The sequence below is a fragment of the Vicugna pacos genome, chromosome 26, assembly GCF_048564905.1.
Source record: "Vicugna pacos chromosome 26, VicPac4, whole genome shotgun sequence".
Taxonomy (NCBI): domain Eukaryota; kingdom Metazoa; phylum Chordata; class Mammalia; order Artiodactyla; family Camelidae; genus Vicugna; species Vicugna pacos.
Window position 1 is genome coordinate 5450786 of NC_133012.1, and position 20574 is coordinate 5471359.

The 20574-nt window shown below is 47.3% G+C and overlaps 1 protein-coding gene across 9 annotated transcripts in view; it reads right to left on the reverse strand.

Annotated features, from left to right (window-relative positions):
- The window catches only part of TACC1 (transforming acidic coiled-coil containing protein 1), a 95435-nt gene that overhangs the window by 51331 nt on the left and 23530 nt on the right, over window positions 1–20574 (reverse strand). For 3 of the 9 annotated variants that reach the window (XM_006201116.3, XM_072950210.1, XM_072950209.1), the window contains exon 2: window positions 789–975. The exons of 3 other annotated variants lie outside the window; for them this stretch is intronic. In XM_006201116.3, coding sequence (XP_006201178.2) covers window positions 789–949 — 161 coding nt within the window. In that variant the 5' untranslated portion in view covers window positions 950–975. Of the gene's footprint in view, window positions 1–788; window positions 2283–20574 lie in introns of those variants that run through there. 3 more of the 9 variants (XM_031691541.2, XM_031691542.2, XM_031691543.2) reach the window with 3 other exon arrangements.

Sequence of the window (20574 nt, forward strand, 5' to 3'; positions counted from 1 at the left end):
GTCTCCCTGAAATCTCCGTCCTCCAGAGCCTTTCTCCAGCACCATTTATTTTTGAGGTCATCCTTCCCTGTGATATCCCCCTAAAGCACTTTGCAACAGACTCCTTTTCTCCCAAGAGCCCTTTCCTGGAGGTTTAAAAATTAAGATTGCCCCCTCTCCCTAAAAAAAATTAAGCCAATTCTCTCGCCAGGATGCCTTTTTCTTCCGCAGGCCTCTACCTGGTTGGAACTCACTCGGCAGGAGGCCGAGAATGCTGTCACCTGTCTTCCGCAATCTTACGGGTGACAGCTCAGTAGAGACCACCATTTCTCACCAGCTGCCAGAGGCCTGTCATCACGCGACCTTCTTTACTAAGGGTGCATATATGGGACACAGTGGGGCCCCAGGAAGGCCTGGGAGCGACTTCTTCCCCACAAGGGAGGGCCCCAAGTTCCACAGGGTGTGATCCACAATTGATTGTGTGTGTGTTTGTGTGTGTGTGTTAGGGGCGGGGGCTGGGAGGTTCAAGCTTAGAGAAAGTGACCGAGGCAGACGGGGATGCGGAGGGACTGCAGATGCTGGGTTAGGTTCAGAAAGCTCATACTGAAATGGAGAAGGGCTGGGGTAGAAGACACCCGGGAGAACATCCTGAACTGTCGAATGCACAGCGGGGACCTGGTTACAGGCAGGGACGCAGCATTGCCATGAACACGGTTACGCGGATTGCGACCACAAACACGCACACAGAATGAGCCGCAGATGGATGGATGGCAGCGCGTGTGCATCTCGGCAGGAACGCGTGTACTTGCCTGAAACTCAAGGATTTGGTCTCGGCTTGCGAGTCCTCCTCCTCGGGGTCGCCCTCGGGCCCTCGGGCCTCGTCCTCTCCGGCGCCCCCGCCGCGCACCGCGGACCACGTCCATTTCGCCCACTGCACGGGGGACAGGATCTGCCAGGGGCTGAACGCCATGAGCGCGGCTCCTCCGGCTCCGGCTCCTAGGAGGAGGGGAAGGGGGAGAGCCTTTTTTCCCTTTCAAAATGGAGGGAACCGGTGACAGGCGCCTGGACGCGTTTCCAGCGGAGGCGCGGATGTGGTTAAACGAGCGCCGTCGGGGGCGCGGGTGGAGCGCTTCCTCTCGGCCGGCAAGCTGCGCCGCTTCCTCCTCGTCCTCCTTGCGGAACGCGCGGCCGCGGCGCCCCCCGCGGGGGAAGATGCCTCTCCTGGGGCCTTCTCGGGGCTGGGGCCCGCGGCGCCCGGCGGCTCGGCCTCGGCGGCTCCGGGGCTCAGGGTCCGGCTGCCCGGCGGCCCGGCTCCCGCCTCCCCGCCGGCCGGGCGCGCATCAGCTGCGGCGGAGCCGCGCCCCAGGAGCCGCCCCCTCGGACCGTACTATTCGCGCGCGCCCGCGGGGGCGGCGGCGGCGGCGGGCCTTTGAAGCGCGCGGCTCGCCGGCCGGATCCCCCCGCCGCGGCGCCACGCTGGTCGCGCCCGCACTGCGGGAAGGGGCTTCCCGGCTGCGACGCTGGCCGCTGGCCGAGGACCCGGGCGCCTCTAACAGCTCTGCCCGCGTCGGCAGCGGGGACGGTCTGTTTTCCGGCTCCGTGCACGCTGGCCTGTTCCTCCTTCCCTTTTTATTTTTTTTTATCTTGCCACCGCTACTTAATGGCGTGGGTGATACTGGGTCGCAGAGAAGTTTAACCCCTTTTTGTAAAAAACTTTGAGGTCGCAGTGGTCGGGTGTTTTCCCCTCCCTAGTAGTGACCGCCTGGAAGAATTCAGCCGGTTCACCTTCAGCCCCATCACTCCTAAGATTTGGAAATCCCTCAGCAACGCTGCAAGAGAGGCCAAGGACTGGAACTGTGGATGCTTTGTCCCTCCCCAGTCCGCACAGGTGGATGCGCCGTGGCCCGGCCTTGGGTAAAACGGGCGCTAAATTACCCTGCGAAATGACATCCTGATGGGTTCCTCGTTCTTTTTGACTCTTTCTTTTCATAACTTCTAAGTCTCTGATTTCCGACTTCGTTTGCTGCTTCAGAAGTCAGCCAACAGGCCTGGTGACGGCAGCCTTCAAAATAAACACCCTCTATGGCTGAAGGCAGAGGGAAATAGAGGTCTCTTGGAGTTTTCTTCATTTTCCATTCGGGGATTCCACTTTGGCCTTGCCCTGCTCAGAATCAGCAATGCACCAAGTGAAAGGACTGCCTCAAACATCCAGACTTAATGATCTCCTTGCCTGAATAAGGAGTTCCGAGTTAATTTCCAGAGTTGCGGCCAATCTGTGGGGTGGTTGTAGGTTCCCATAGAGAAAGCAGACCCAGAATTTAGGAACAGTCAAGCTGAAGGTGCCAAAGAGACGTCTCCCCTGGAAGGGGTCGGCATGCATACTGCTGATGAATCATGACTGTCTTACACATTCAATAATAAAAACAAAAGCAAAAATAATGCAAGATACGGCGTGGCAGGTACTCTTCCCATAACAGAAGGGCAGAGGTTTGTCTTTTGAAGTCTAGACTAAAGGGTTGGGTTATCTGGATGCTTTAGAATTCATTCAGCCCCTTCCCAGAGATAAACACATCACAACTGTCACAAATGTCACGACTGTTGTGGAGACTACAAAGATGTGAAATAAACAGGAGTCGTTTTTTGTTTTGTGTGTGTGTGTGTGTGTTTTAGGACTACATAAAAGAACCCAAACACTATCCAACTGTTATTATTTTTAGGTTTATGGCTCATCACATAAACCTTCAGATTATTTATAAGGACCCCCAGGTTCCTAGATCTGACACAAGTGTTTTGCTGCTTGGAAATCTTATGACCCATGTAAATCAGTGATTGCTATATACTAGATCCTGTTCATTCTTCCTCCTGAATAGCCCTCCAAGCTTTTCATTCCTCTGCATCCTGGCTGTGTCTGACAGTCCCTGCAGTCCCATTTTTCATAGAGCTACTGTAAATGTCTCCCAGCTGGTTCCACCTCTGAGAGTTTTCTCAGCTGGGGTCACCCTTGCCTGGCTGCTCTGTGACTTGTGCTCCAGTCTTGCCGTTCCTCTCCCCGCTATTCCGGCCTTTTGGAATCCTAGCTGTGATCACTAGAGAACTGGTTCTGAATCGTGTTTATGTCCAGGAATCAACGGGGGTGCTTCTTGATCAAGACACAAACCCAAACTGCCAGCAGGATCTGCAAATCTACATTTTTTTACCAAGTGTCCTGGGGAGTTTTTTTCACAGGAGAAATTTGGGAAACAAGGACCAGCTTTAGCCAATGGATTGCTGCTTCTGGAACAATCTCCCTCTTGCCTGCAGAGTTTTGCACACCTCATCCCCACCCCCTCCACCTCCAGTCTCTAGACCTTGACTGCCCAGACTTCTTCCTCACCCAGCCAGAGTGTCGGCTTTGGGAAAGCAGGCTGAGTTCTCCCTGCTTTCCACCATTTCTGTACCCAGAACATTCATAGAGGCTTTTACCGTGGCCCTTAGATAGCTGCTAATAGTTACACCAGGACTACAGACATAAACCAGGACGTCCCAGGATGTAAGGTCACCCTACACTGAGCACAGTATATATTGCAGATCTGCGTACGTGACTGTCCCACTTCTGGACCATAAGCTTCTAACCAGCAGGAACCACACTGTATTTATGATTTATTTTTCTTTCCCCAGAGATCAGGACAGGGCCACACCCTCAGCAGGGTATTCAATAAATGTGCAGAAAAGCAATATTGTAGGTTACAAATAGACCTGAGAAGCTTGGCTAGGGTGATGTAAATTCCTTAAGCCTGACTCTTCCTGGGGAAATCAGGATTTTGAAACAGCACAGAACACAACGCATATGAGTGATGACGCCAGCAAGACAAAGCTCAGCGTATACGGCAATTTCTTGAAAATGGAGAAGCAAATGCCTGGGTTTCTGAAAATCAATCCTCTGCAAGCTTTTGAACTTAATGTGAACAGCAATAAAGTAATTACTCAATAGCTCTAATTGATTTTTTTGTCCAGAAGTACAAATAATGAGGCTAAGCGATATACCAATTTCCCTGTAACTCTGGGAAAGAATGGGTGATGTTTGACAACCAAGGTAAACCTTTTTGCCGCTGCACTGTTAGCCTCACGGAGCAGAATGTCTGCAAATTCCTGACCAAATGGCACGTCTTGGTTTTGGAAATGACCGTAAGCAGAGGAAGGGCCCAACTGTTCTCTTTCTTTCTGTGCTTCTTGCCCTTCGCAGAGGCTTTGGATCAATACACCATGAAAATCTAAAATGATACTCCTTGAAACACTCCACGGTGGCAGCAGGACCAGCCACACACCTTGCTGCTAAATGGATGCTCCAGAGGGGTCTGCAAAATGGGTCTCTTTGGTTAAAAAACAAACAAACAAAAAAACCAAAATAAAATATATGAGTCAGCAAACTCTCACACAAGGAAATTATCCACTTAGTGGCTTGGCTACACGGAGAATGCCCGTGGGAACGCGGCAGGAGGGGAGGACAGAGGCAGGTTGGGGCCTGATTGCTGGGGAAGGATCCGCACACCTGTTATGGGGGAGACCTTAACTCAAGTTGAACTTGACCTTGTAGTGGGGGGAAGTGACAAGGCCCGGGTACTAGCTGTGTCATCCAGGAAACACTGCTGTGGCTAAGGGGTGACCTGACCCAGTTTTTGGAGCCCATCTAACCATCACCCAAACCCTGAATTTTTTTTTCTTTAATGGAAGTACTGGGGATTGAACCCAGGACCTCGTGCACGCTAAGCATGCGCTCTACCACTGAGCTATACCCTCCCACCACAAACCCTGGATTTTATAAGCCATCTTCCAAGCTTTCCTGTTCTTACTAATTTAAGTTGTTTTAAACTTTGCAGAAGCCAACATGGTGCAGGGCAAACAGAAGACATTTGTACGCCTGTGTGGCCCAAGGAGCCTGGATGGAGGGGAGTCACTGGGCTTTGGAGCAAGTAAGTTACATTTCCATTTAGAAAGATCATTCCAGCAATAACCTGTGGCCTGGGGTGGAAGAGGTGAAACCTGGAACTGGCCTCCTTATCTTCCACTCCTCTTGTTCAGTAAGTGTCGGAGCGGTGAGCAGTCCACACACGATGCAGAACCTTTTACAATGGAAGGAAAAGGAAACTGCTTCTGCAAAGAAAGAAGATAAGCATTTCCGACAGCCGGTGAAAAGAGAAGGCCTGCGTGTGAGAGGCGACCTTCAGGGAGAGGAAGAGGCTGCGACTGGGATGGCTCGAAGGGAATCAGAGATAAAGTCGCCACCGAGAAAGCAGAAAGGGTGGGCAGGCAGGCAAACCCATCAACTTCTCTGCATTTTCTAACAATTTAAGAATTTGATGAGCAGAACATATACCTAATTCAATTAGGATTAAATGCCAGATTGATGACGTAAGCAAAGTGGCCGGGCAGCTCTGAAGGGCTGAGAAAAAGCACTGGCCCACGTGAACTGAAACAGCAAATGGCAGCTAGATTTAGGTGCCTCATCGGAACCTCCCCATCCTGCGTTTTGAGAGCCATCTGTCACCTGGATGAGCTTTGAAGACGAGTTCCTGGGAGTTCCTGGCATGTGCTTTCACCATCAACCTGATCACTGAACGTTCTCTCCTCGCCCACCAAGCTAAACACCCTCAACCCTTAACATGTTTCTCCTTGAATATTTAAGCGCAGAAGGACTCTAAGATGTAATGATAACTGTACCTTACATCAGTAGAGTTTCATCTGACCCTAATACTGAGCAGGACCCTGTGGGACTCCCCTCTACAACTCTTGCCTCTTGTCTATAGAAAAGCTGACGTCGCCCAGGCCTCCCTGAGTCACAGAAGAGCAGCTCAAGCCGTTGATCAGGACAAGACTGCAGCACTGGGGGGTGGCAACCCTGACCACCTATCTCAACCATTAACTGAGACTATGCTTTCATTTCCCTTTAAAACTTTCACGGCTGAACAGAATCTTTGGAGCTTTTTTCCTTAGGGGGGTGGGGGGAGTGCTGTGTCCACCAGATTGCAGGCATTCTGATTAAAAGCAACTTTCCTTTTTGTTACCAAGACCGTTGTCCCCAGGCTCCTACCCCTGACCGTCCCTCAAATAGAAACCAATTACTCTTATCTAAGTCTCAGGAGGCAGCTGCAGAGAAGACGCAAGAGCTGGTTAGAACCAATGGAGCCCAAGACGGTGGAGAATTTGACTTCCAGTGGACCTCGAGCCTCACTATACACTCATTGTAACGCATTAGCATGCTAAGTGACATGCCCGCCAGAGCCATGACGGTTGACGGTTGCCATGACAACTGGAAAAGCCTGTACAAGGACTGCTTGGCTCCATCACACCTGGAAGGAGGACGTCATGATGGCAGAAGCCTCCCACAACGCCCACGCGGCCCGACCTGGGCAGGAGCTGTCCCTACCGGCCATCTAGGCTGACAGGCCCCCACTCAGGCGCTTCCTTTCCCTGCTTTTCTTTCCTTCTCCTGCCAAGGGCTTTCCTTCCCTTTCCTCTTTGGAGAAATAGAGCAGCTTTGACTCATCCCTCTGCCTCAGCTGTGCATTCTTGCCAGCCAGCAGATAAGGACTCACACTTCGGTGGGCCTCCTAACTTAGGGGTCTCTCTATCTGCTAACAACCCCGCAACCGCCCAACCATTCTCTCAGGGAGTGCGACAGGTCTTCTCAGTTTGCTGATGACTGCAGTGGACTGAAGCAGAAAGAGCAACCACCTGTCTGGAATGGTGCCCCCGCTAACTGGCACCAGAACGGAATCTGGAACCCTCGTCTCTAAGTTTCAGTTTCCTTCCTTCGTTCTGTATCAAACTGGAATAAAAAAAAAAATGCACTCGCAGCCACTCTGGGCTGGTGGCATCAGTCCTCGCCATGTGGGGCCGCCGCAGCAGTCTTGGCTTCCTGCTTACGGGGCGCGGGCTGCAGAGTCACAACTCGGTACACCTCACTCCCCTGGTGAGAGACTGCCATTGCCAACAACGGCACTGATGATATGCAAATAAGTTAACATCACGGTCTTAACCTTGCAAGATCCGACGTTGTCCTTCACCTGGGGGCTGGCATCACCCGGAGATTTGAGATCTTCCCTCCACTACCCACACACCCCGATCAGGGAATCTGTATTGTGCATTGACACTGAAACATACATTGTACAGAGAACCTCCTTTCTCGTTTTCATTTTTTTTTTAAAGAGAAAAGCTGGATTTATGTCCATAGTTAATACTTTTTCAGAGTTCCAGGAAAATCAGAAGGAATCCAGATTGCATTCGTTAAAGACTTGGCCAAGCTCCCCACCTAGAGCCTGCTCAGAGATCCTTGCCCTGGTCTCTGCTCTGGGGGCACCTCATCAGATCCACCCTCTCATCTATTTTGTTCTGCATCATAAAACCAAAGTTTGACTTCCTCAGAAGGTATGTCATTCAACTCAGGTCACAATCAGACCTTCCAGCAGAACCACCCCAGAGCAGAGTTACACGAGGTCAGCTTTTGGAGAAGCCAGAAAAGAAATACACATATGTTCTGACAGTGACACTAAACCAGTGTCACAGAAGAGCCAGATGTACAGGTTCTCCCTCATCCGCAGCCCATACCATGACTCCATGTTTACTGACTTTATAAGAAAGTTCACTTTTGCGCTCTCCCCTGGGATGTGAGAGTGTTAGAGAAACAGTTGTTGAACACAGAAGACAGAAACAGAATTCAGTCAGTCGGTCCATTCTACGTGAGGAAGATGACCCCAACGTTGTCCCTCACGCTTGCCACCAACTACCACAAATCTGAACTTGAAAACAAGCAAAGGGACAATAAACACAAAAGATCCACTCAGAGCAGTGAACCACCTTTAAGTTTAGAAACGTCTCTTCCAGCAGACACAGGTTGGTTTTTCCTACTAAACCACATTACTAAGAACACAAAACCTGTTAAATGGGTATATCATCTTGTAAAATGACTGATGTAGCACGTTTTGTTTATTTTTCAGCACAACTTACATTCCTTGTTAGCAGATGAGGCACCAGGAAGAGTGGGCCCTCCAATCAGAGAGCTTTATACACTGAGCCTGAGACACGAAAACCATCTGAAACCCTTTCTAAATTATTTACGAGTTTAAGTTTCTAATAACGCACGCTACCCTGACTTTGGGAGATCTCCTTTACTTCATTAACCAGGGTTACAGGGAAGGGTGGGAGCTAAGGCGGGAGAATTACGGACATTGAAATAGAATAAATTCCTTCTCCTGTAGCCATTTCATTTCCTCCCCTCCAAAATAAAACAAACATTCCCCCAATAAACCTCCCCATTTGTTAGACCAGAGGAGCATTGGTCAGATGGCTCTGACTTTCTGAGATCATCCTGATATCAAATGTTCTACCTGCTATCCCCATAAATATGTGTCCCCCTTTTCATTTACGAAACATTGTCCCTGGGAAGTTAGAAGGTGCAGACTGTGTGTGTGGGGGGTCACTGGGAAAGGGCAGCAGAGATTCACTGCTGGGAGGATGTAGGGAGAAGGATCTGCTCAGAAGAGAGAATAAAACCACAAAAAGTTTTCCAAAGTAATTGTGACACCCACTCCATGGGATCCTTGCCCTGGGGACGTGGGGATCTTCCTTATGGTAGCTTGTGTTTTTGATGCATAACCTTCCTGGGAGAAAAAGATGGGGAACTCAGAACCCCACCACGTGGTATGCAGCCTATTACTTCCAGCCTATTACTTTCTACAGAAAGAGTTTCACTGCCATAATTTGGTTCTGAAACTGCATGTGGGTGAAAATTGAAGAAAAATGTATGTCTTTACTTCCCTGTTACAGTACCAGCGGGACAGGGGGAACCTGTCCTTTCTGTGGGTGTGAACGTTTGTAAAAGTGCCCGATAGTAACCTTGCTCATTTTCTTCACGGATAAATGTAAGCTAAGTGATTAGCTGAATAAAAGCAAACACAGAATGATGTTCCAAGTTGGTAAAACTAAATTTTGTAAAGATGGCGATCCTACCCAATTAATTTGCAGGTCTAATGCGATTCCCACCAGAATTCTTATGGGATTTTTCTGAGGATTTGTCAACATTTTTCAAAAGTTTATCTGGAAAGTGGGGAGGGTAAATAAACTGGTAAGCATACTTTAGGTTCTTTGGGGAAAGAAGAGGCAAGAAAGGGATTAGTTCTGCAAGATACTAAGACACATTTATGCAAAGAGAGGCATATTCGTGTTCTGTGAAACAGAACAGAAAGCCCAGAAAAAGTATCTGTAAGATGGAGAAATTTATTAGGTGGTAGAGAAGAAGTTACAAGCCAGTGGGGAAGGGAAGATTATATAATAAATGGTTGAAGAGTAATTGGTTGGCAATGGGAAAAGATGAAATCAAACCCTTACCTTGGAGCATAAGATAAACTCCAGATGGATGAGACGGCTAAATATCACAAATCAAGCCATGGGGAGAAAACACTCTAGAAGCAACAGAATCTGTCAAAGCTCCGTCGGAAGGATGACTGTCCAAACTTCGGCGTAATTAACAAAGTCGCACACAAAATAAAGATCGTAGATTTGGCGCCACACGAAGAGGAAAAAGCATTGAGAAAGCTTCAGTGTCTTCACCACATTACAAATAAAAAGCCTTAGCCATCCGAGCAGGCAACCTTAAATTGTGCCATCCACGAGACACAGAATTTGGATCCAGCCTCTTATAATTACCTGATTCACGGCTAAGTTTTAAAACAGAAGCTATAGGTATCTGCGTCTATCTGTATGTGTTATGGGTGTCTGTGTATCTGCGTGATAAATGTATTTTCCAGCTTTGGATGGTATTACTAAAATTGACTTGTAAAAGAGTGCTGTTTAATTGATTTGAAGAGAACTAAGCACTTACACGTATAAAGGATTCCTGAAACTCTCAGATATATAATAGAAATGAACCCAAATGCTTTTCAAGTTCATATATTCTGAGATAATCTTCAGTAAACAAAAGCTAGCTGTTGGATATTCAAATAGCTATGTCTTCAGAAATACCAGCACTACAATAACGCAGACATACAACTTCATCCTACTTGGGTTTATTGGTCAAATAAGTTTGTGTTATCTCTGCATGAAATCTGTCAGCAAGAAAAACAGCTTGGGGTGATGGCTGACTGTCTAACACCTTACGACCTCTCTCTCTCTCTCCTTTTTTCAAAGCACTTTTTATACCTGGAATCAAATTACTTCTATTTTTTCCACTCAGTATCCATCTTTCCCGACTAGAAGGACGCCCCAGGGACACAAAGCACCTTGTCTGCTTTGTTCTGTCTGCTCCATAACATTTGGCCACTAAATGAGTAGACAGAACCTTCCCAAATCACCCTGTTACATACACACACGTATGTACTTATGAGCATGGATACACAGACGGACAAAAGACAGACAGATACTTTTAAATAAATGAGATTTAAATATACATATTGTCCTTTGCTAGAGGTGAGGGCTTGTTCCCAGCTTCTCCAGTTTCCATCATACACCCTGACCCAGGGGAGGAAGAGGGAACCAGACCGAGCCGCCAAGACCCTTCCAGACCCCCGTGGAGCCCGCGTTCTGATCTCCTCTTGGCTGCAGAATGAAGCCTTTGTGTGCCTATCTAAATGACATAATTTTCTCCCCATGGAGGAATATTTAGGAGGTGTATTTTTCCTCATTATAAGTGGAACCCAGATGAACAACGCATCTTCTCACGCCTCCAGGATTCTGTCTTAGAGTTAAAACTCTAGAACATATTTTATATTTGGAGACACACAGCCAAACTGCCCTCCAGAAAGGCTGCAACTAATTTACGGTTTTAAACAGCAGGGTAGGAGACAACCTTTCCCCAAATCCGAACCCACACTGAATCAGTTGATCTTCCAAATCTTTGGCAAATGGGTGGAAATGCTACGCCACTGTTGGTTTTATTTGAACACATTTGATTATTAATGAAGTCTGGGTCTCCTGTAACGGGTTTACTGAAACCCTGGCTGACTGTTTGCTTTCCGCACCCCACCTCTCCCCGCTTCTTCCCCTCTTGCTTTCTTTTTTTGGTAGATGGAGCCTCTAGGTCCTTTGCCTTAAATCAGTAGTACCAGGTGTGAGGCCCCCGGCCCAGCAATGTCAGCATTCTCTGCGAATTAGAAACGCAATTTCCCTACCTGGACCCAGCGAATCAGAGACGCTGAGCCTGGGCCCTCGGGGGGATGCCCGGGCGTGCTGCTGGCTCAAGCGCCCTGAGTCCCTGGGGAGTCCATCACCCCGGAGCCCCTCACTCTGCACAGGAAGCATGCCTCTAACCTCTAAACCGGAGACCAGCTTTTTAATCAGTAACAAGTTCAAGATTTCCTCCTCAATACGGTGTTTATGGACTGAACATCATTTATTGTTTCCTTTTGTTGAAGACATTCTGACCTACCTCAGCAAGACTCCCCCACCCACAGCAGCCGCATCACGGCCGCACCAGGGACTCCCCATCCTTGTCCGCCCAACATCACTCCCCTTCCTGGAGCCACAATCCACAGCTCCCGTGACCCTTCCACTGGCAGGGCCTGTGGTCTGGATGCTCCGGGTGCAGAGGCGGGAGAGACTCAGGCCTGACTCGGAACCCCTTTCACTCCCACCCCTCCACCAACAGCAGGACCCAGCCAAGGACACAGGACTCAAGCCCGTAGGATGGATGTCCCCTGACAAGGTCTCAGCTTTTCCACCATGACCCCTCCTACTCCCTGTAACAAACCTGGGGCCCTCTGGTAGGATTCCCAAGGGATGGAGGGACACGAAACACTTCCCCCAGGAGGACCGGCCTGCACGCATCCCCGGGGACCGGCTAAGCCCGGTTCAAGGACAGCCGTGGGCAGGACACGCAGAGCTGGGACTCCGTGTGGGAATCGGCCACCAGGATGGGCATTTCCATTAGTCACCAGCCTCCTGGTTCAATAATCTCTTCATCTCTGACACTCCGCAAGCCTCCAGCAGGGACAGCTGGCAGACACATTTCCCAGGCGGGCGGGGGCCGGGATGGAGACGTGCAGACTGTGTGGCAACATTCCTCAGCCTCATAGCGGGGCTCCGGGTGTGGCTGTCGGGGAGGACGTGGCCTCAGATGTTCCCAGAACTCACGCTCCCTCCTGACCCCAGCAGGGGCCAACGGGCCAGACATTCCCCAACTCAGAGAAACGGACACGTCCCTGTGCTGGAAGCTTCCTTTTTTCCCTCCCTTTAGACACTGAGGTGTTTTTTTTTTTTTTCTAAATCAGATACTCATAATGGTTTTGTTTCAGCATCCGCACTTTAATTAAGTTCACTCCTTCAAGAGCATCTACCGAGCGGCTCAGCGAGGGCACCCCACGCCCAGGGACCCACTTGTTCTGTCTGAACTCAAAGCACACGAAAACAGACGCATGACGGATTTGTCTCACACATCCAGTGTCGGGAGAGGAGGAAAGCTCCAGGATGACCAAAAAAGGAGAAGACAGGATTCAGCTTCCATAGAGGGTTTTCCAACCCGAGGGAAGGAAGATGTGCGGGGAGAGGGCAGGGGCGGGGGGCCCGAGGGAGGTGACGACACTGATGCAAAGGAGAAGGGAGACCCCGGGCCACGCTCCCCGCCAGTGACGCAGAAGCAAGGCCAGTCCCGGGGAGAGATCTGCCTGCTGATGAGCACCATGGCATCAACCCCTCTCTGCTTTGCAAGGCAGGTGGGGAGTCTGGGATGCGACCGGTCACTGGGGCGCCCCTGCTGAGCACGGACCCGCCACAGCCCCGAGGACGCTTCAGCTCAGCGGGAGCCCGAGTCTCCTGCCGGCTCTGTGCCCAAGGGTCACTGCCCTGGGAGAACTGCTCACACGCATGCACGGGCCCCTCCCCCCACCACATATACATACACGCACCTCCCACACACAGTCACATACATACACCTCTCACACAGTCACACACACCCCACATATACATACACGCACGTCCCATACACAGTCACACACACACACACCCCACAATCACACACACAGTCACATACACTCACCTCCCACAGTCACACACACACACAGTCACACAGTCACACACACCCCACATATACATACATGCACCTCCCACACACAGTCACACACACACACACCCCACAATCACACACACAGTCACATACACTCACCTCCCACACAGTCACACACACACAGTCACAGTCACATACACACACCTCTCACACAGTCACACACACCCCACATATACATACACACACCTCCCATACACAGTCACACACACACCCCACACGCAGTCACACACAGTCACACACACACGTACATATACACACCTCCCACAGTCACACACATACACATGCACACCCCTCCCACATAGTCACACACAGTCATACACACATATACATACACACACCTCCCACACAAAGTCACACACACACACACACTGACACACATCCCCCCCACCCCCTCACCGGCATCTCAGCCCCAAACGCAAGTCCCTCCCCTGCCCCACTGGCCGTTCACACAGGGGTAAGGAATCAGTCAGACAAGACAATTATCAGGGGTATAAAACAAATTTTTACTTAAAAGACAGAGGCCGTAAATTGGGAAAAGACCGCTGAATGAGAAACATAAAGGAAATTGAAAAGTGTAGGCCTCGGGCAACAAAAACTGAGAAAAAGAGATGCTGGAAGAGCGAGTCCCGGATTAGAGTTGCTGGCTCTGGGACTCTTAGGGACATTCCCCAGGGGCTGGGACAGCAGGGCCGCCGAAGGGGAACCGGAACCCGCGGGGCGGGGAGGCAGGGCTCCCCCTTCCCCTCGGGAGCAAAAGCTCACTCCACTGCAGCCTGGCTGGGGGGCAGGCACCAGAAACTTCTGTCACACAGTCAATCAGCACATTTTTTGAAGAGAATCTCTTCAAGATTTGTATTTCTATTAATCAAAAAGTCACAAGGACCCCTTTTGCATCCAACCCTGGGTGTTGACACTGCACCGTGAACAAACACCAGGGAACTCTCACCAAGGACAGGCAAGACTCCAGGCTTCTCAGAAGCCACAAAAATTACGCCCTGAACCCTGCCATTCGGAGGCGTGAAGAGAAACAACACACCAGGGAGACGAGAAGCCCGGCCAGCAGAAGAAACTGGAAATATCAAAAACCTCAGTTTCACTCTCCCTCGTTCCCTAATCTTTTTTTTCCTCTCCTACATGTACTGTAAGTTAGTTATCAGGTGCCTTTCTCGTTTTATTCCACCCAGCAAAGGCGTGGCCCTAAAGTCCTGTTCACCTCGGGCCAACAGGGCCAGAAACTCGGCCGGTGGTGGCTGGCGCCCTCTGGTGGGAAGACTGGGGAACAGCACCTTCCACCTGGCCAGAAGCAGGGAGGAGACAACAGGTGAAAGAGGTCCACTGCGGACCTCTGTCTCTTCCTCCCCGCTGTCGTCTGCTACTCCTGAAACTTGGCCATATCTCTTGGCTCCAATCTGGTCTTCAACAGAACCTTCCAACCTTCACTTTGGGGACCAAGTATAAAGGTAGCCCATGTTATTCAGAACTTGACTTGTGTTCCCGAATGTCATCACGCCAGGATATCGAGTGGGAACCATGGCTTCACACAGGTGAAACCAGTGGATACGCAAGTTTGAAAAGGCAGAGGAGGCAAATGGAGAAGGGACAGAGACGAGGCACCACTGGACACAGAGAAGTGCTTGGAAGGTAACATGTGGCAGGTAGAAGTCTGTTGTCTTCCCACCGCTGTGCCTTGCCCAAGCCTTCTTAGTTTTGTTTTCTCAAACCCCTATTTAAGGACAATTCTGAGGTAGCTATGGAAACATAACATTTTGCAGTTGTTAGGAACGCCCGGCTCACATACAAAAATAATTCAGCAAAGAAACCCAGGAGGGGCTTTCCCTCTGCTCTGAGTAAATACAACACAGTATGTGGGTATTTGCCTACCGAATGGGCTGGACAAGGTTTTCGCAAACATTTACTTTCTTGGAACTGTGTTATCAGTAGGGAAAGAGCCATAAAAACGTATTTTCTAGCAGATAAACCGAAGCCTCCACTAGTGAATAAGCTGCCCCGTGGCAGAACCCTCTCTGGAAATGATGGGGTGACTGTTTCCTCTCAGCCAGGCTGGCCTGAATCCCTGCTCCACCATTCACTCTGCAGCCTTGGTTCCTCAACTGTCCCAGGCCTCAGTTTGTTCATCTGTAAAATGGAGATGATTACATCTACATCATAGGGTCTGTGAGCGGATTAAAGTAAGATAATGCCTCAGCCTCAGGATCTCTTGACCATCCTAAATTTTTTCCCCCTTAGTGGAGGGACTGGGGACTGAACCCAGGACCTCATGCATGCCAAGCAGCTGCTCTACCACTGAGATATACCCTCCACCCCTCTCTTAACTTTCAGGTCCTGTGTATATGTGTATTTTTCACTTGGAAAAGGTCTATAAAAGTTTTATGTTATCAAGGGTTTTCAGAGTTGTTGCTCTACAGCAAAAGCATCTTCCAAAGATTCCTCAGAGCTCTCATCCAGACCCAGCGACCTTCCACACTTCAGGCTGTGATGGGGACCATGCAGTGTGAGACAGACGTATGGGTTTTATTAGAAACAGAACTGCCCTGCTTCCAGAAAACAGATACGATGCTGAAGTTTCTATGTCACACCCCTACATTTAAGTAAGCCACAGAACATTTCTTTTTTTTTTTCACAGAACATTTCTTTCGTTTACAATTGTTATTAAAAACATTCACAGCAGACATACCATAAGAGTAAGGTAAAACTGTACCATGTACAGGCCAAAAAAAAAAAAAAAAGACATCCAGTGCCCTTAGCAGTAAGAACACTGAGACTGAAGAAATGTCCAAAGAGGGATTCACTTACTCTCCAAGGCTCCCAAGTCCCCACAGGTAGATGAGGTGGAAGATAAAGGAAGAGTAGAGACAAGCAGTGCACCATTCGTCATTCCTTATATGAAGCTGGACTTTATACTATGTTACTGTGAAGAATAAAGTCTAGACTGTTCATGAAAAACTAAGCCGGACAAAGCACACCGAGGACCTGCAAGAATCTGAAGGCACCGCTGTTTCTGCACAGGAAGTGAAACTGCTTAAAGTGAAACCTTCAGATGGACGGCAGGGTGACCTAGGTCGGTATAAAACCTACAAGAAAAGCTCAGTGGTGAAGGTTCTTATTTTTCCTTCCCCAAGGTTTCCCAAGGTCACCTCCCCTTGTCTGACTCTCTGGCAAATGTCCTGCCCCCAATACTGTAAGCTAAAGTCAGATTTTATACACTGAGAAATGCTTTCCTGTGCCCCTGTGAATTCCCACATAAATAAAAAATAATATTCACAGTGCCTGAACGTAAGAAGGCAGCCAACTCATATTTGCTGAGTGAGTGAGAATGGAAAGAGAAAAACCATCAAGGGTTAAACAGAAGGAAAGATACTGAATATCTTGATACAACACTGAATTTTTTTAAATGGTATTACAAACCTGTGGGAAGAGAAAGGATTATTTACTATTTAACACTAGTACTGGAGTAACTGGTTGGCTGTTTCGAAAAAAAATAAGATGTTAGAGCTTTCTTTCTAGAGATTCTAGAAATTTCAGATCGAGTGAATGATTTCTTTTTTAATTAAAAAAATTAAAAAAAATTTTAATGGAGGTACTGGGGACTGAACCTAAGATCTCACACATGCTAGGCACGCACTCTACCACTGAGCTACCTTCCCCACCATGAATGGTTTCTTATAAAGAAAAGGACGTGATGCGACAACTAGAAGAAGAAAAGTGATATTCTGGGATAGGGAAGAGCTTACTAAGCACAAAGACAGAGAGGAAACCTCAAAGGAGAACAGGATAGATTGATTTGTACTAAAAAGTAACGTGACTACTAAATGTAGTATGTTCTGGAGCATAAAAAGGATATCAGGTAGAAATTAAGGAAATCTAAATAAAGTATGGACTTTAGTTAATAATAATATATCAATGATGGTTTCATTTTCATTAACTGTAACTAAACTACCATATTCGTATAAGACGTTAATAATAAGAGAAGCTGCTTGTGGAGTCTATGGGGACCTCTCGGTATGTCTGCTGAAATTTTCTGTGAATCTGAAACGGTTCTAAAATATAAAGTTAATGAAAAAAATACTTCTCCTTCAGAAGATACAAAACAAAAATGGTGGGCAAGGGTAAACAGACTCATATAAGACAAGGGCCAGGCACATAGGCTTCTGAATTCAGGCCATCTAGAAATCTCAATTTTGTCACTCCAGCTGTGACACCCTGGACAAGTTATTTAATCTCTACCTGTTTTCTCATGTGTAAAATGGAAATTTAAAACTGCACGTACCTCACTGGGTTCTTTTGAGAATCATACCACTTAATGCACATGAGAGACTAACATTTTCCTAGCACATAGTAAGTGCTTGATAAATGTTAACTGGCTTCATCATACAAAGAATTCTCACAAATAAATATAGAAAAAGTAGTATCTTGATACAAAATTGGCAAAGAGAAATAAATAAATTAAAACATTACAAATGGCTAATAAACATAAAAAGTTCACTCTCACTGATAAAGAATTAAAAAATCAAAGCAAGATTATACATATTTTTTTCTTTCACCAAACTGGCAAAGATTGAAAATGACAGTGGTCAGTATTGGAAAGGATGCTATACTCGGGGTGGGGGTGGGGGCGATAATTTGTACTACTTTGGGGGGAATAATTTAACAACAGAAATATACAGTAATACAAAAGGAAGTATAAACTTTACAACATTCATTCTTTGATCCTACAATTAAACATCTAGGTATCTTGAGTTATTAATCAGAGATGCACAAAGAATTTATTTATTAACTGTGTTACTTACATGATCAAAATAGCAATCACCCTGAATATCAGCCATTTGGAAAAAAATTAAATTAATTATAGTACATGCAGAGAGTGTACCATTAAGCAAGAAATAAAATATTTTAGTATAAGGATACAATGTTTCTAATGTTAAGTGAAAAAATTAGGATGTAAAACATGTGTAATATAACCCCACTTTTGAAAATTATATTTACTGCAAAAATAGGGAGACTGTCATAAAATGTACCAACATATTAACAGTCATCTTTGGGTGATGAGATTATGAGTGGTTTATCTTCTTTGTAGTTTTCTGAGTTTTCTAAATTTTCAGATTTTTTTTCAAAAAAAATGTACGTTATGATTATCAAAGGAAAATGTTTGTGATAGAAAATTTGGAAAACTAGAAAAGTGAAAAGAAGAAAATGTTTATACATGTTATTGAATTGCTAACATGCAAAAATGAAGAGGGGGGGAGGGTAGTAGAGGGTAGTAGCTCTCTCAGTGGTAGAGTGCATGCTGAGTATGCCCAAGGTCCTGGGTTCAATCTCCAGTGCCTCCATTAAATAAATAAATAAATAAATAAATAAATAAATAAACAAACCTAATTACCTCCTCCCCCAAATACAAACATAAATAAATAAATAAAATTTTAAAAAATGAGGACAAAGAAGCTGAAAAAGGGAAATCTAGCATCCTGGATATGATGCCTGGCTCGGAGATGGATGAGGTGCTGGGGAGAATCACAGGGACTCCCACCAAGACGTTGAGCCCCTTGGGGAGAATACTTCCCCCCAGCTCCCCCCAGGGCTTGTCCAACCCTCAGCTGAAAGCCCCCATCTATGGCTCCTGGAATTAAGTCCAAACTCCCACACTGCCACAAAGACCTTGGCACACAGCCCTTCTCCACCCCTCCAGACTCGCTGCTTCCCAATCCCCAGATCCATACCGCCCCCACCTGACCCCCAACTCCTCCCCACTGCCCGGACATGACAGATCCTGGCCCGCCCTCCCCCCCGCTGCTCACTCATCCCTGAAGACACCTTCAAGGATCAGTTTCTCCTCTGGGAACAGGTGCTCCCTAATGCTTGTCTCTTGGGACCTCTGACCATTCAGTGACTCCTGCCCTCCCCTACTGGGCTCCCCACCACATCTGGATCCTCTTTGGATACTCAGTGCCTGAGTGTCTGGCTCATAGCAGGTTCGTGTCTCGAGGTGAAAAGTCTGGCTGGAGGCGGGGTAGAAGGGAGGGCAGGGAAAGAGAATTTCTGGGATAGCACACCCCCCACCTGAAGGCAGTCCAGCACTCTCCCATGCAAGGCTGCTGACTGCCGCCAGCCAAGAGGAAAAAGCCAGAGACAGAGACAAAGACAGATGGAGAGATTAAATTACAAAAACAAAAACAAACCTCAAGAAACCCCAAACAGCTAAAACAATCTTGAAAAGGAACAAAGTTGAAGGATTAAAACTTCTTGATTTCAAAACCTACTACAAAGCTACAGTAGTCCAAGTGTGGTGCTGGCATAAAGGCAGAGATACAGGTCAACGGGATAGAGCAGAGCTGCCAAATAAACCCTCACATATATTGTCAATTGATTTCGACAAGCACGCAAACATCGTTCAATGGGGAAAGGATGCTTTAAAAAAAATGGTGCTGGGAAAACTGGATCGACATGCAAAAGACTGAAGAAACCCTTACCTCACACCATATGCAAAGTTCACCTTCGAAGGGAAAAAAGACCTAAACTCAGGAGCTAAAACTATGAAACTCTTAGAATAAGATGTAGGGGAATATCTTCATGGTATTGGACTTGGCAATGACTTCTTGGATATGACAACAAAAGCACAGGCAACAAAAGAAAAAAATAGATAAGCTGGATTTCATCAAAGTTCAAAACTTTTTTGCATCAAAGGGCATTACTGACACAATAAAAAGGCCACCTCCAGAATGGGAGAAAATGTTTGCAAATCACATACCTGATGAGGGATTAATATCCAGAATATATAAAGAATGCCTATAACTTGACAACAACAAAACAAACAACCTAATTCAAAACTGGGCAAAAGATTTGAATAGACATTTCCCCAAAGAAGACATACAAATGGCCAATGAACACATGAAAAGACGATCAACATCACTAATCATTAGGGAAATGCAAATCAAAACCAGCGAGATGCCACTTGATACCCATGAAGATAGCTATTAACCAAAAAAAAAAAAAATCCCTAAAGCAAAACAACAACAAACAAAATATAACAAATGTGAGCAAGGAGGTGGAGAAACTGGAATCCTCATGCATTGCTGGTGGGAATGTAAAATGGTGAAGTCCTATGGAAAACAGTTTGCCGGGTCCTCAAAAAGTTGAACAGTATGTGGATAGTCATGATGGTTGAACAACGTTGTGAATGGACATAATGCCAATGAATTGTACACTTAAAAATGATTAATCTGGTGAATTTTATCTTACGTGTATTTTACCACACACACACACAAAACCTGCAAAGAAAAGCACCCTAGAACAGCCAGAGTGAACTTTCTCAGATGTTCCTCTAGGTTCCACGGCCACTGGGGATGCCGCCCTGATGTACTTGGATGCAACCAAGTACATATCCTGACCTTGGGTTAACAAATTCATGCACCCTGCCGCCCACTCTGGCTACCAGCCAACTCAGACATCAAATAATCCACTTCGCTAGCTCAGGACACCAGCAGCTCTGCCCTTCTCCCTCCCCCATTTTCCTCTTCTTGACTTTTAACACCCAAACACGCACCAGCTGG